We start from the raw sequence: 14,344 nt of genomic DNA, 5'->3' as shown, positions 1-14,344 counted from the left end.
CAATCCTGGCCCTCATCCCCGAGGGGACAGAGGGACCCCACCCCCGGTCCCCATCCCCGAGGGGACAGAGGGACCCCAACCCTGGTCTCCATCCCCGGTCGCCATCCCCATCCCCATCCCCGCCTGCATCCCGGGGCAGGAGGGATGCTGCGGCATCCCGGGGGGCTGCCAGCCTCCCCGCACCCCCGAGCCCTCCCCGGGAGGACAGAGGACCCCGAACCCCCGGTCCCCATCGCGGGGGAGGCAGAGGGACCCTGACCCCCCGGGTCCCACCCCCGGTCCGTCCTGGTCCCCCCCGATCTCACCGGGCTCTGCATCCCATCGCCCTCCATCCCCGCGGCTCCTCCGCCGCCGCGGTGCGGGGGGGGCGGTGCCGGGGTGCGCGCGCCCAGGGCGTGGCTACCGCACAGCGCACAATGGGAGCGGGGGCGCCGCGGGCCGCCAGGGGGCAGCACGGGCCGCGCCCCGCGCCGCGGGGACAGCGGCGCTTTGCGCCGGGAGTGCGGGTGTTGCGGGGCCGGAGCCGGGCTGGGAGGGGCGGGATGGCGCCCCCGCCCCTGCCGGGACACCCCGGCACACACACCGTGTCCGGACACATCGTCCGAACGCTCCGGGGACGGTGTCAGGGTTGGCGCTGTGGCTGCTTCCCCGGGAGCCGTTCCAGCGCTCCTCCGCCCTCTGGATAAGGACCTGTCCCTAATGTCCCACCGAACCCTCCCCTGGTGCGTCCTCCTGCCGCTCCCTCCGGTCCTGTCATCGGTACCAGAGAGAAGAGATCGGTGATTCTTGTGATGAATCATAGAGTCACAGAATAGTCTGGGCTGGAAGGGACCTTAAAGCCCATCCAGTCCCACCCCTGCCATGGGCAGGGACATCCCACTGCATCAGGGGCTGCCCAAGGCCCATCCAACCTGGCCTGGAACACCTTGGGGATGGGGCAGCCACAGCTTCCCTGGGCAGCCTGGGCCAGGGCCTCACAGCCCTCAATGTGAAGAGATTCCTCCTAATGTCCAGTCTAAATCTGCCCCTCTCCAGTTTATCCCCATTCCCCCTCATTCTGTCCCCAACAGCCTTTATGAACAGCCCCTCTCCAGCTTTCCTGTGGCCCCTTCAGGTACTGGAAAGTACAAAGCAGTAAACTGCCATGAGGTCTCCCCTCAGTCTCCTCCCGGCTGAACAGACCCAATGACTTCAGCTGCTCCTTCAGCTTCCCCGCTAAACCCTTCCCCAGTTTTGTGTCCTCCCCTGGACACTCTCCAGTAGCTTTCGATCCTTTTTATGTTGTGGCACCCCAAACTGCACACAGCACTGGAGATGGGGCCACCCCAGTGCAGAGGAGAGCAGGACAGTCCCCTCCCTGGATTGGGTGCCAATGCTGTGCTTGATGCACCCCAGGACACGGTGCCCTCTGGGCTGCCAGGGCACTGCTGGATCATGTTCAACGTGCCCTTGGCCAGAACCCCCAGATCCCTTTCTGCAGGGCTGCTCTCCTGCCTCTCGCTCCCCCGTCTGTACGGACAGCCAGGGTTGCCGTCTCCCACGTGCAAAATCTGGCACTTGCTTTTGTGATTGCCCAACTCTCTAATTCATCCGGATCCCTCTGCAGGGCCTCTTTGCCCTCAAGAATGCCAACAGCTGCCCTCTAGTTTTATCTCATGGGCAAACTTAGTTATTAAACTTCAAAGTCCTGCATCTTGGTCATTTATGAAGATGTTAAAGAGCACTGGCCCTAAGATGGAGCCCTGAAGAACCCCAACAGTGAGTGGTCACCAGCCTGGTATAATCTCATTTACTATGACCCTTTGAGCCCAGCCCATCAGGCTGTTCTAAGGACACGCACCAGGCAGCCTGCATGGTAGCTGGGATGAAAAAGAGGTGAGGAAGTGGTGATGCTCCTCTGCGCCTCTTACTCTCCCCTTGCAGCACGTTTCCAGTGGAAAAGGTGCAGCAAATACCCTTTTCACCACCAGCCAAAACAAACAGAACTACTTTTAAATCTCCAGCTCCTTCAGGTTTTGGCAAGGGTGTTGACACAACCGTTGCAGAGTTAGTATAGCATTAAGCTAAGGGAGAAGAATTGCTTATTTAGGAAACGCAGACTGAAAGTGTGCAGTGTCATTACATTACACCACAGAAGGAGGTTTTGTTAATTAAAACAGATGGAGCCTGAACTATGTGAATGATGAAATGCTGTCAGTTTGACACACCTTAAATATGACCTATTTGCCTATTTAAAAGACTAACATCTGGATAAGATGGTCTTTTTTCCACTCAGAATAAGCTTTCATATGAGTCAATAAACCAAAATACACTTGGAATGTTTTATTTGGGTTTTGGACATTATTAAAACTTGGGCTTCAGTGGCCTGGACGTGAAATTTGAATGGAAAATTACACTCAGAATTCATGAAGACAGAGGTGATCTTTTTGTACGTCTGGTACTACAAAGAAGAACGTTCTTGACTATACATGTAAAAATGTTATTTCACATTTACTTTAGAAAATACCCTTATAAAAATGGAGAGTACTGGGTCTGAAATGATTCTGAAAATGCCAGTAATGCGCAGTGTGTATATTCAAACCAAAATACGTCACTTAGCTGGGAATGAGAATGAGTTGGAAAGGACATGAGTTGTTAGCCTTCCAGCTATGTTTTGAATAATTATTTGCAAGCATCTGAATAACTACATTATCCCTTAACCACCTCTACTATCCTCAGATTTCCTGATGTTACAGGTGGGCTTTAGAGGACATAGCTCCTAATAAGCCCTTGTTCACATTAACACCTATCTCTGGCACTGTATGTGGTTGATTTGGGGGACAAATAAACTATCAGGTGCAGACCAGAACAAAGTCGCTTTGGCTCTGCTGCTGCCTTTGAACCAGTATAAAGAAATTTTGTCTATATTGGCCCAGCAAGGCAAACTGTTCATGCCATACACGTAGTTGCCAAAAGAAGTGGATGTTAAAATGCAAATCTGGAGCATGTGTTTTTCTCCTGTCCTTCCACAGCCTTCAGATGGACCCCAGTGCCAACTGCTGTGATGGCCAGGACCTCTGAGTGATGCCTTGTTCAATCCCTTAATAGATCATTAAGGTATTAGCTTGTTTGTGTGCCTGTTTGCTCTGGCTTCAGGGTACTTTAGAGCAGGATTTTAATTACCACCTCCTCCTCCACCGCATTAAGATGTTACATGAATTACAAGACCTCCAAAGAGTGAAACTCCCCTTTTCTCACTTACTTACACTTTTTTACTAGCTTTTTGATCCATCCTCAGCCTAGGACAATTGCATTTACAGTGCCAAAACCCAAATTAGCTTTAAGGTATTGGGAGGGAAAAAGTCCGAATCAGTAGGAAACACTGGTACGTTAAAGAAGTAGGAGTACAAAGTATTAGGAGAGACTCCTGTTGTTAGCCTCTGCAGAAGAGGTCAGTAAGAGCAGCACCTGCTTTGTTGCCAGCCACACGCAGGCATTGATGGGAAGCCATTCTGCTAACAAGGGACTCCTTTTACATCAAGCAATACCTGGAAAGTGTCAGAATAGTTCAGCACATCCTTCATAATTCACTCCTTCCCCCAGGAGAGGTCTGTCAGGGTGTTGTTCGCGTGCCTTGCATTCCCAAGACAGCAGCATAAGATAGAAACTGGAGGAAGACAGGGAGGGAATTGTCGTCCTGTCTTCCATTCTACCTCAGGTTAGATGTGCTTGTTAATTTAATCAGTGGCAAGCAGCAGTCTCCCAAGCACTCATGTGCATTAACTATCAGTACGATTTAAGGAAGGGTGCAGCACTGGTTTTAAACAAGCCATAAAACCCCTATACTTGGTTTACAGAGTGATTCGGGTCCTGGTGCATGAAGCAACAGAGCCCTGCCCCAAGGCGCCTGGGACCTCCTCTGCCTTCAGTGGTCAAGTCCTCAGACCATACTTTTCCAAGTCACTTTTTTTTTTTGCTTGGCTTTTGCATGCATGCCTCGATCCTGATCCAGTAATGGTTTCTGTTCCTCTGACTGAACTGCTGCTGGATGCCTTCCCTTAGGTTTGCGTCTGAGCAGAGCCAATGTGGAGAAAGGCAGGATGAAGAGCAAGATTTGTTTCTGTGCTAACGTGACTGTCCTGGGGACTGAGTCACCAGAAAGATACTTCTCTCCCTGTGCAATGGGAATATTTTCCTCCAGGATGGCTACAGTGGGCTTTTAGCCTGCACCTCATTCTCTGTAAATCGCCACTGATACAATTTTCTTCTCTACTTAGTCCTGAAAAGTTGACAATCACTGTTTTCTCCAGGGCTTTCTCAGCCATGCAGGCTGAAAGATATATCATTTATTTAGTAATAAGGAAATAAAGAAATGTCCCTGCTTTCGCTCAGGAATACAGGCTCATACTTGTCTTCTTGATGGTTACTCTTCAATTGCATCACCCTGAACAGCCAGGGAGGGCCTATGGACCTTGGATATTTCAAAATGAAAACAACAATGGCTTGAGGATTTCTTGTCATAAGACAAAAATGCCAAGACCTAATCCCTTGGTTCTGGTTATTTGTCTGCTCTGCAGAGATGTGTTACAGGCCCATAACCCTCACAGTCAGATGGGTTTCATAACAGATCCCATAACCTGATCAACTCGACTGGACGAGTTTGGAAGGTCACATGAGCCGCTGCTGTGCCCAGAGCACTGTGCAAATAAAGGCTACACTCGTCAAACTGCCGGAATGTTGGGATTGTGTTAGGGTATTAGGATTTATAGCTAGCCCATCTCGAAGTGTGATAAGCTGACTCAGTATATATTTACTTTTTCTCTTACTGTACAGTACTCTGCTTCATGCCTGGACACCTGGACAGTAGCAGTTGCAGGGGTTCCAAAGAGCAGCTACAAACAGTCCACCCTAAGGACTCAGCTGTTTCCCACACACATTGTAATCACTTGCCAAACAAATGAACGAAGTGCAATGAAAAATCTTTTCCCAAATAAATGCCATTCAAACTAAAATAACCTGCAGCTCTGAAGCAGAAAAGAATCACATCTGTGAAAAAATTATTACTCTGTAGCAGAAATGAAAGGTAATGGGAATTTTTAAAAAGGATTTGGAATATGAAATGTTCAAATTTTAAAAAAAAAAAGAACTAGTTTTACAGGATGCCCAACCACAGACTCAGTTTCTGATGCCAGAAAGATACAGCACAAAGAATACGAACAATACACACATAACACGTAGGGAATTGCTATTCTGTCCCACTGCCTTTGCTCCTTAGCTTCTGATTGTAGCTACTCCTGTCACCCAGGGCAAGGCTGGCAGCTTGCTTGTGCCCTGTCACTGCCTGTGTTCAGAGAACCCACTGCTGGAGCAATGAAGACATGTCTAAACTGTGGAAACACACATTTGTCACACAGGCTGACTAACCCAGCTAAGCAACTCAGATTAAAAGCTGTGAAGACAGGCAAATTGGATTTTATCTCCTTCTGGATGCTAGACTTCAAACTCCACAGTATCTAACTTAAGCTGTTACCTGAAATTGAACTCCAGTTTATCTTTACATGCTCTTTTAACCAAAGTCACCTTTTTGTGCAAACACCCCTCACAATACAGACATAATCTGGGTACACTTCTGGATACTCTGTAAACAGGAGAAAACTTCTCTTAAAGAGCTATTCTCCCCACAGGCGCCCAACGCCCAAACAAGCACTTTCCTACACATAAGCAAGGAATACGTAATGCTTTATCTTCTGAAAGACGTGGAGCAGAACTTCAGCTGAGTCAGGCAGCCCACCAGCCTGCACAACCACTAGCAAACTCAACTGTATTTCCTCTCTCCAGTTCCTCATGAGATTCGGGTTTCGTACTCATGCAGCTCTACCCCTTACTGTAACCCAAAGAAAAGCTGAAATGTCACCACAAGAGAGTTCTGCCTTGGTCACTACATAAATCCAGGCAGAAAGGAGGGAAAGAAACCAATGTCATCTGCAGGGTTCAGGTGAAGAGCGTGCAGAATTTAGAATGCACTGTAAATTATTTCTGTAAATTTCTCAAGTTAACGTCACATGGGGTTTGGGGCTTGATTTTAGTAGCATCTATTTCTCTAAATGATTTTTTCCTGGAGAAATGTTATTTAAGTTGTTCCTCATCAATCGCAAATTATCACTTTCTGAAGGCCATGCTGAGTGTACAAAACAGAAGGTAAAACATGGCAAACAAGTGAAGGGGAAAAACAGAGAAGACTAGGAATTTGAATAAAACAAATGGAGTATGCTAAGATCCTTATTTCAACAAAATCAACAGCTAGCACACAAGGACACAGTCAGTGTTGCTACTCTCTCTCTGAAATTCACATTGGTTTATGTTGGTTTGCTGATTTTCTTCTGCCAAGGGGGAAATGCCTTAAAAAAAGCTCCCCAAAACTGGATGACCGGTAGTGATATCAGTTAGTATTGGTATCACTAGACACAAGTGTTTCATTATAGAGTTTTCCGAAAATTCTTTAAAGTTAATACTACAAGAGGAACAGGTGTGTTCCCATGAAGAAAACATGTCTACGGAAGCAGAACAATTTTGAACAGAGTGATGGTGAATAATTGTTTCTTACACATATTTCTGTGTTTGAGTACTGCAGAAAGGAACTTACAGATAGTGAAGAGGAGAGAAGAAAAAAAGAAACCTGAAACCATTTTTAGACTACTATGCCAGTTTGAGACAGCTGAGTGTCCATCCTTGCTGTGATTTAAACTGGGATTTCAGAGTCCTGAAAGAAGGTCATACAATCTCCTCCTGCCTCAGTGCCTCTGTTACAAAAGGCAGTTAAATGTTAATCTATCTCACAGGGATATTTTGGAGTGTTCAGATGCTGCTGTGACGTTTGTGACAGGTGTCTCGGAGGCCCAGAATATCTCACAGAGTATTGTAGTAAGCTCAAACAGATGTTATGGATATATGGATTACACAAAGACTGTCTTATTGGGACTGGAAGTGTTGCATGCATCATTCTGTTCCAGGTACAACGTGCAAGTTGTGTGTGTGAAACACAGTCACAGGGGAATAATTAGTACAAATCATTAAAAGAGATAACAGGTTTTTGAAGTGACATTCCCCCAGGGAAAAGCAATATGTAATGATTTGTCCTGTTTGGGAGGCCCGACAGAGGCTGCAGCCTAAGTGGAAAAAAAGCATGAGTGCACGTGCGCAGAGTCTAAACGCTGATGCATCTGTCCTACCTGTTGGAACCCTACCCTGCGGAGAGGTAAGTGTGCGAGAGTAAAGTATTATTATAACATTATGTTTCTGGAGTAGTTCTTTCTTCAGTGAAAGCCAGATGCTTAACACTTAATTCAGAGCAAGTTAGTGCTCTCAGTCTTTGTTGTGAAAGTTTTGTTGATGTGGGAGAATGGGAAAGGGAAAACTTGAGTGCTGGGAATTCTAAGCGGTAATACTCTACCTCTAAGCAAATACAACTTACAATTCAGAGGAGTCCTTTCGCTGGCATGATTTATGTCACCTGAGAAAGAAGCTTAGTTACGCAGCAGAATACCTCGAAGCTCCTGGATAACATCAATAAATTACAAAGGGGCAGTAATCTAAAACTCCTGTCCGGAGGTAAAGAAATGCAAAAGGAAAATGTGGAGAGTAAGAGGTCTCAGATCCAGCCTTTGGAGAGCCTCAAGCAGTGGCCGCCACAATGGAAAGTCTGTGAAGGTCACGCAACTGCTCTTGCTCCTCTTTTCTTCAGTTACATCAAGTGTCTCTGAGGGTGGGACTTGGCACTGCGATGCTGTATGTATAAAGAACAGCACTGTTTGTAATAAGCATGCATATTTCACAGTAACGTGCTAACTTGTCTGTCTACTGAAGCATATGCTCTTGCAGAGGGTGTCTGATTCAAGCTACAAGCACAGGCTGTTTCACTGAGAGAGAAGAGCAGATTCATCAACCCTTTGCAGGGGAATGACAGGCAAAAGCATTTTCTTGACTGAAACTCTGTATGATTTTATGTATTGTGTAAAATGGACAGGATTAACAATTGGCCATCTGAATTTTCCTTTGGAGCCTCTCACGTAGTTACTCCAGGGCAAGGAGAAGCAGAAAATCACACAGGAAACTTCTCTTTCTCCTACTCTAAAGCAAGGTTCATCCACATGTTTGGAAGAGGGAGTGGGAGAGAGGGAGGGGGAGAAGGGGTGGGAGCAAAACCCACGGTGGGAAAGCAGCCTCTGAAGGGAAGCTGTAAGGTCTTCAGGGTGTATTCAGAGCAGTCTTTCAAATAACACCATTGTTTGCCCCACTTATTTTTAAGTTTAAAAATACTGTGACTACTTCATTTTCTTAAACCCATCACGGCAGCATCTCTTGAGGGAGGGCAGAAGTGCTGCCTGTTTTTATACATATCAGCTGCTCATAAATACAAGAAGTTGGATTCCCTCCTCTGTTTTTTTTCTGTGAAACAGACATGCTAGTTTCTCTCCAAATATTTGAAACTCTGAATCATTTCCTGGAGGTGACACTTTTCACTCCAGCATTACCCACAGAAAAAGCCCCCGTTAACAGGCTGCCGCGGGTACAGCCCTTGTTAGCATACCACATCCACAGATGAGCAGGAGGACAAACTGTCACACACAGCAGAAGGCTGCAAAGCTGCCAGATGCCTGACTGTGTGGGGCTAAGTGACAGTTTGCATTTTAATTTATATTTTTTCAGCTTTTTCTTTTTCATCTGACAGCCTTGGAAGAGTGCAGCAAACATTAGGTGAGCCTCCAAAGTACATCAGCTTCAAAGGTGAATCAACTCCCCCCCAATAAAAAATCAAGGAAAGAACCAGCATCAGCTCTAGAGACGAGTCAGCTTCCCTCCAAAAAATTGAGGAGGGAATGAGCATCAGTTCTAAAGGTGAGTCAACTTCCTCCTCAAAAAAACAAGGAGGGAGCAGGCTCTCCTCTTCAGGTGCGTCCCACCGCAGATCCACAGGGATATTCTGGGGATCCCTTGCTGCACCCCGCTGAGACGCCTCAGCCAGGGACCACACCAGCAGTCCCAGCATCCCTGCACCGCAGGATCCTACCTTGTCCCGCTTCAGCAGGTCTAGGATGTAGCCAAAGCGGCTGATGTCCGTGGCCACTGCCATGGCCCCACGCTCAGGTGCAGCTCCAGCCTCCCCTGGTTGCTCTCCGTGGGGGGAGCCGCATGGTGTGAGAGATGCTCTCCTGCCTTCTGCTCCACCCCCGTGGAGGATGCTCATGGGAACGTGGCTGCCTGTTGAAAAGCTCCCTCCCAGCAGCAGCGCAGGCTGACTGTCACGACCGCGCATTGAGGAGCCCAGAAGCACCATCTCTGCTGTGATGGTGTGGCCACAAGACCTGGGTTAGAGGTGGTGCGGTTATATCTACTTGTGGTCCTTCCAAATCTGAGTGTTGCTGCATAAATCATGCTTGGTGTTTGCTGAGCCCCTGGCATGGTGCTGCTGCCACAGCCAAAAAGTCAGTGCCCAAAGTGGACAAGAGTCTTTTCAGAGAGATATGAAAGCACAGCTCGAAGCACGATGCATGCTGAGGTACAGCACAATGTGTTTGTCCTCAGGCTCCATCCAATTTTCTTAAATTCCAAGCCTTTGTTCAGGTGAAAATTCGTGTCTGAACATCTCTGCAGAGAAGGACACCTACTAATGTAGTATATGTAATTGCAGGTGTGATCTGTCTCCTGTGTTTGCGCTTGGCTGGGGGAATATCTGCGGGGTAACTCAAACAGGAAGAAACTTCTGTTATCCCTTTTTTCTGCATCCCCAGCCTGATGCTGCCGTTCGAGACAGATGCATTGTGCCTGTATGCAACTGTGGCAGAAATAATGGTCCCATCAACTGAAGTACCTAGTGCTGCTTGAGGAAGGCAACCTTCAGAGCTTGCTGAAAGGTTCCCACCTCCTGGTAGAGCCACTGCAAAACTTCACCCAGATGCAAGGGGGCCCTACGGGTGGCTGGGGAGTGGTATTTCCCAGCCACACAATGCAGACATCACACCTCTGCTCCCTGTCTGTCTCCCCTCCATGCCACTGCAATAGCCTGCTTCTGGTGGAGGTCACTTTAGCCAACAACAGCTGGCTCATTTCTTTCTCTTCTGGTCTCAACGTGCTCCCAGACCTGCGAGAAGCAGGCAGGTGAGTGGCCAGTCAGTTGTTCTCTCCCCAGCTCTGTCCCAAACTGTGAGGTGGAAGGGGACAAGCCGCCCTTACACTGTAGCTATCAGGTAAATCATGGGGTACCTCACCCCTATTTGGTGAAAACATAGCAAAGGGTGTTTTATAACAGTATAATATGTCCCCTCAGAGGCTGTATTTCCTAAGCATACTGATACAGTAGTAATGTTATCCCAGATTCTCTCTACAGGTTACTCACTGAAACAATATACCCTTTCTTTCTCAGGAAATGGGACTCATGAATAGCTACCAGACCTTTCTGTTACTAGATACTGTACAATTATATATATCGGATGACTCATTAATCAAATAGCTTGTTATTCAGATATAGACAGGCTTTCAGCGTTCCACATATTGCTTTTGTGCAAACTGCCCAGGAACAAACAATGGGCAGTGGCTCAGGGGACAGTCAGCTGTCATCATCCATGCAGCTGAAAGGTCCTTGATACATAATTTAACTCAACGTGAGATATTTTGCTTCTCTGATCTAATTCCAGCTCACCGAACAGGGCTCACATAGGAAATTTTCACTACTGTAATTTCTTTGGGTCAGTGTTGAGCACTGTCAGCGGGGCTGGCTAATTCTGGGATGGAGGGCAGCCTGAAGGAATGCCTCGCTTCTCCCGTGCGGCTCAAGTCCAGTACTCAGCCGCAGGACTGTGCTGGTAGTGGCCTCAGTCACAGCAGTGCTCCCGTATCAGGAAAGTTCATGCTACAATATCAGTGCAGATCTCAAACGATAAGCAGCACAGAGCAGCAAACATACCTTTGACCTTACTACTCAGTAACGACAGGCTGTGTGAAAAGCCAAGGAATTTACAACCCTTTCTGCTTTGCAGTGTGAGAAGACAGCGTGCAGTGGTTTACTCCACCGGAATCCTTTCAGCTGGAGTCATATCTGTACTTTAATCTCATTACAGCTTTGTTATGTTCGTATTAAACAACACCCAACAACCATCTCCCAAAGTCCGTGAAACAAGGGTCTGCCTTGTTGCACACGTTGTGTGCCTGGTGTCAAGCAGTGCTTTTGTTCTTTGGCCAAGAACTTTGAACTATGTGCTCTGAATTCCTGGCCACCATCTCGTCATTTTTTTTGCTGCACTATTGTGATTTGGTTTGGGTTGGTTTTTTTTGTTTGTTTGATTGTCTTTTTTACCCTTTCTGCAACACTCTGTAGGCTGTGGCTGGCCTGGGCTAGAATTTAAGGTCTTGGGATAGAAAGGATGATCCCTGGTTGCCCTCCCTTCACCTCTTCATATCCTGCTTCCATAAATTGATCAACACTCCAGCCACAGCTGAGTTGTGCTGTCTTCCATGGCAGGGACACGCTGTGGTTCTCATTAGAGTGCTCTGTATGTGTGAAGAGACGGAAATATAGTTTGAGTCATGAAGTCAGCCAGGTCAAGAAAGATGTGGAAAAAGACAGGAGAAGCTGGTGGTTCTCTCATACTCTTGTCTTGCAGTGTTTTTCCTTCAACATTACTCCAGGGTAGCTGGCAGTAATAGGCAAGCAGCAGGATGCCACAAACCACTTTTGCATTGATTGCACAGCTTCAGCAAAGGCATACCCTCCAATAGCTCTAGCGGAGGTGGTCTTGGTCCCTGTATGACAGCACTCTCTGCCATCAGCCCTGCTGAAGTGTCCTGTGGGGCTGGGCAGAACCCTGTGGAAGGTTCAGTAGCATTAACACGAGCTGTGTCCATAGACCCGGACTAGCTAGGAATTTGGGACTGTTCCCTGAAGCATATATCAATTCCTGTTGCCAGTTTGAGGGATCCTGTTTATCTCCCCTGAGATGGAAGAAAGTTTGTGGTAGCCTTTGTCTTGAGTGGCTGCAGGCTGACAGGGGAATGTGCACTTGGAAGGCCAGAGACAGATGGAGAAGCTTCGAGTTGCAGCTGGTGGCCCAGGGACTTTCAACCCCTCTTGGTAACCGGTTGCTATGTCTTACACAACCTCTACTGAAGTACGCTGCATGCAAGAAATAGCTGGGAGATCCTCACCAGTTCCACATAAATCACAGATACGAACTTGCTTTTCACACTTTTCCTGCCTTTGTTTCATCTCTCAGGTTGGTTCCTTTCTAGAACCAGGATGTCCGTAAAATGAATTCAAACCTTCAGTTGTCATGAAAGTACAAGTCTCAGAGCATGTCACAGTAGGTTGAAAAGAATCAGTAGAAGGATCTGATTTGCTTTATATTACTTAAACTTCAATCAGTTCTCACAAGGAAAGCAGCGATCCTGGGCAAGATTATCCACTGTTATAAACTAATCTGTATAATTTTCTACTAGTGGAAAATCTGGACCTGTATTTCAATCCTGAAATGTCATGCAACACAGGGCTCTGTCTTGGCACATCGGTATAGGAATTAAAATATAAAGGAAATCTGTGTTTCCTGATGTGTGAACTATGTTGATACTCCCAAGACAGAAGTGGCAGCTCCAGATTTTCTGGTTGATCTTCTTCATTTTAGTTTCCACTTCGGAACTAAATCTGAGTAGTGGAGTCTATTTAGATGCTTTTTCATTTCTGTTCCCTTAGGATGGTAAGTTATGCATTTTCCCGTTTCAAATACACAGGTAATCCACTCAAATGTGTACCCTTAGGCTCCGCGTAGTGTCTTGAGTGGGAGTCCTCCCCCACTGTCCACTGGTACAGCTCATTTGGAGTTGCTGCCTATCCCTGCCTGAGGAAATATAGCGCAGAAATGTTTGAAAAGTTGAAGGTGGGATATGGGAAAGGCTAACAGCAATAATTCAGTATGGAGGAGAGAGGGAGAACTTCCATTTTACAGTACTCATGGGGGAAATGGATGAGTGTAAATGTACTTCCACCTCAGACTCCGATTCACTAACACTTGAAGTGTCAGAGCTATGGAGGTGGCAAGAAAGATGATGTTATAGGTAGTGGAAAGTCTTGCCAGAATTCAGTATGACCTACTTCGGTGTTAGATTATACAGCTGAACAAACATTTGAAATCATGAAAAAAACCTACTTATGCACATCCATGTGTGCACATCTCTGCTAAGGATTGCGATCTGCTTTTGTTCTCTTAACAGTGTTCAGAGGCCTGCACCCAGCTTGAGCAATTTTAAAGAGAATTCACGTAAATAGTTTATGAATTTTGTATAAACTGCTTCCCTCCGCGGGGAGTGATGTAGATGGGAACTGTCACTAGCAGAAAAAAAAATGCCATGAACCAGATGACACCTTCTGATGGCTGGGAAGGTTTTACAGGCAGGACAAATGATACAAAACCGTATTTCAAAGCTTACGGTGCCTGCATAAAGACCTAAGCATCCCCCTGCAATAAACCCCACCCCTTCTAGTTCTTTAGGCACCACAGTGGGATTTTTTTTTCTCGTTGCTGCCTGTGCTGCTCTGCAGAAGAAAAACAAGCACAGCTATCTGGCGTCTCTAGGTTAATGGGCAAGGAACCATCTGCTTCTGTGTCTCTTCCACACTCAGCTGAGGCACCATCAAGGCCACCTCAAGCAGACAAACTCATGTACCTTCTCCATGACACCGGTGTTAATAAATTCCACTCAGGATTCTGATTCAACCAGTGATTCCCTGGGATCATAGAATCATAAAATAATTTGGGTTGGAAGAGACCTTAAAGATTGTCCAGTCTCATGGGCAGGGACACCTCCCACTGGATCAGGGGCTCCAAGCCCCATCCAACCTGGCCTGGAACCCCTCCAGGGATGGGGCAGCCACCACTTCCCTGGGCAACCTGGGCCAGGGCCTTCCCACTCTCACATGAAAACATTTCTTCCTAATATCTAATCTAAATCTTCCCTCTTTCAGCTTAAAACCATTACCCCTCGTGCTATCCCTCCACTCCCTGATAAGGACCCCCTCCACAGCTTTCCCGTGGCCCCCCCTTAACTATGGAGATCTCTCTCTACAATGCAGCTGCCGACTCACATCCTCCCTTCCTGCTGGAGAATTTCATTCTTACCTCCCCAGTGCCTGTAGCCTTCCTTACATTAGTGATCAAACTTTAACTCCCTATCCCCACAGAATAAAGTAGGATTTTATTTATTCCTACATGTGTTAGTCTAATAGATACTGGCAAACCCAAAAAGGTCCTTAAACCTGTAACACTACGGAAAACAAACAGCAACAATCAACGTGAGATATTGAAGCAGTTCTGTTGCTGCT

General features: G+C 47.0%; 1 protein-coding gene across 4 annotated transcripts in view; it reads right to left on the bottom strand.

The window, feature by feature from the left end:
• TRIM36 (tripartite motif containing 36) overlaps positions 1-9,114 on the bottom strand; it is a 32,324-nt gene extending 23,210 nt beyond the window's left edge. For 3 of the 4 annotated variants that reach the window (XM_054055181.1, XM_054055182.1, XM_009557522.2), the window contains exon 1: positions 9,047-9,114. In XM_054055181.1, coding sequence (XP_053911156.1) covers positions 9,047-9,109 — 63 coding nt within the window. In that variant the 5' untranslated portion in view covers positions 9,110-9,114. Of the gene's footprint in view, positions 1-305; positions 382-9,046 lie in introns of those variants that run through there. The other variant, XM_054055183.1, reaches the window with a different exon arrangement.
• Positions 9,115-14,344: the final 5,230 nt, after the last annotated feature.

The sequence above is a fragment of the Cuculus canorus genome, chromosome Z, assembly GCF_017976375.1.
Source record: "Cuculus canorus isolate bCucCan1 chromosome Z, bCucCan1.pri, whole genome shotgun sequence".
Taxonomy (NCBI): Eukaryota; Metazoa; Chordata; class Aves; order Cuculiformes; family Cuculidae; genus Cuculus; species Cuculus canorus.
Note: the sequence above shows the minus strand (reverse complement) of the source record. Positions and strands in the feature narration are given on the sequence as shown.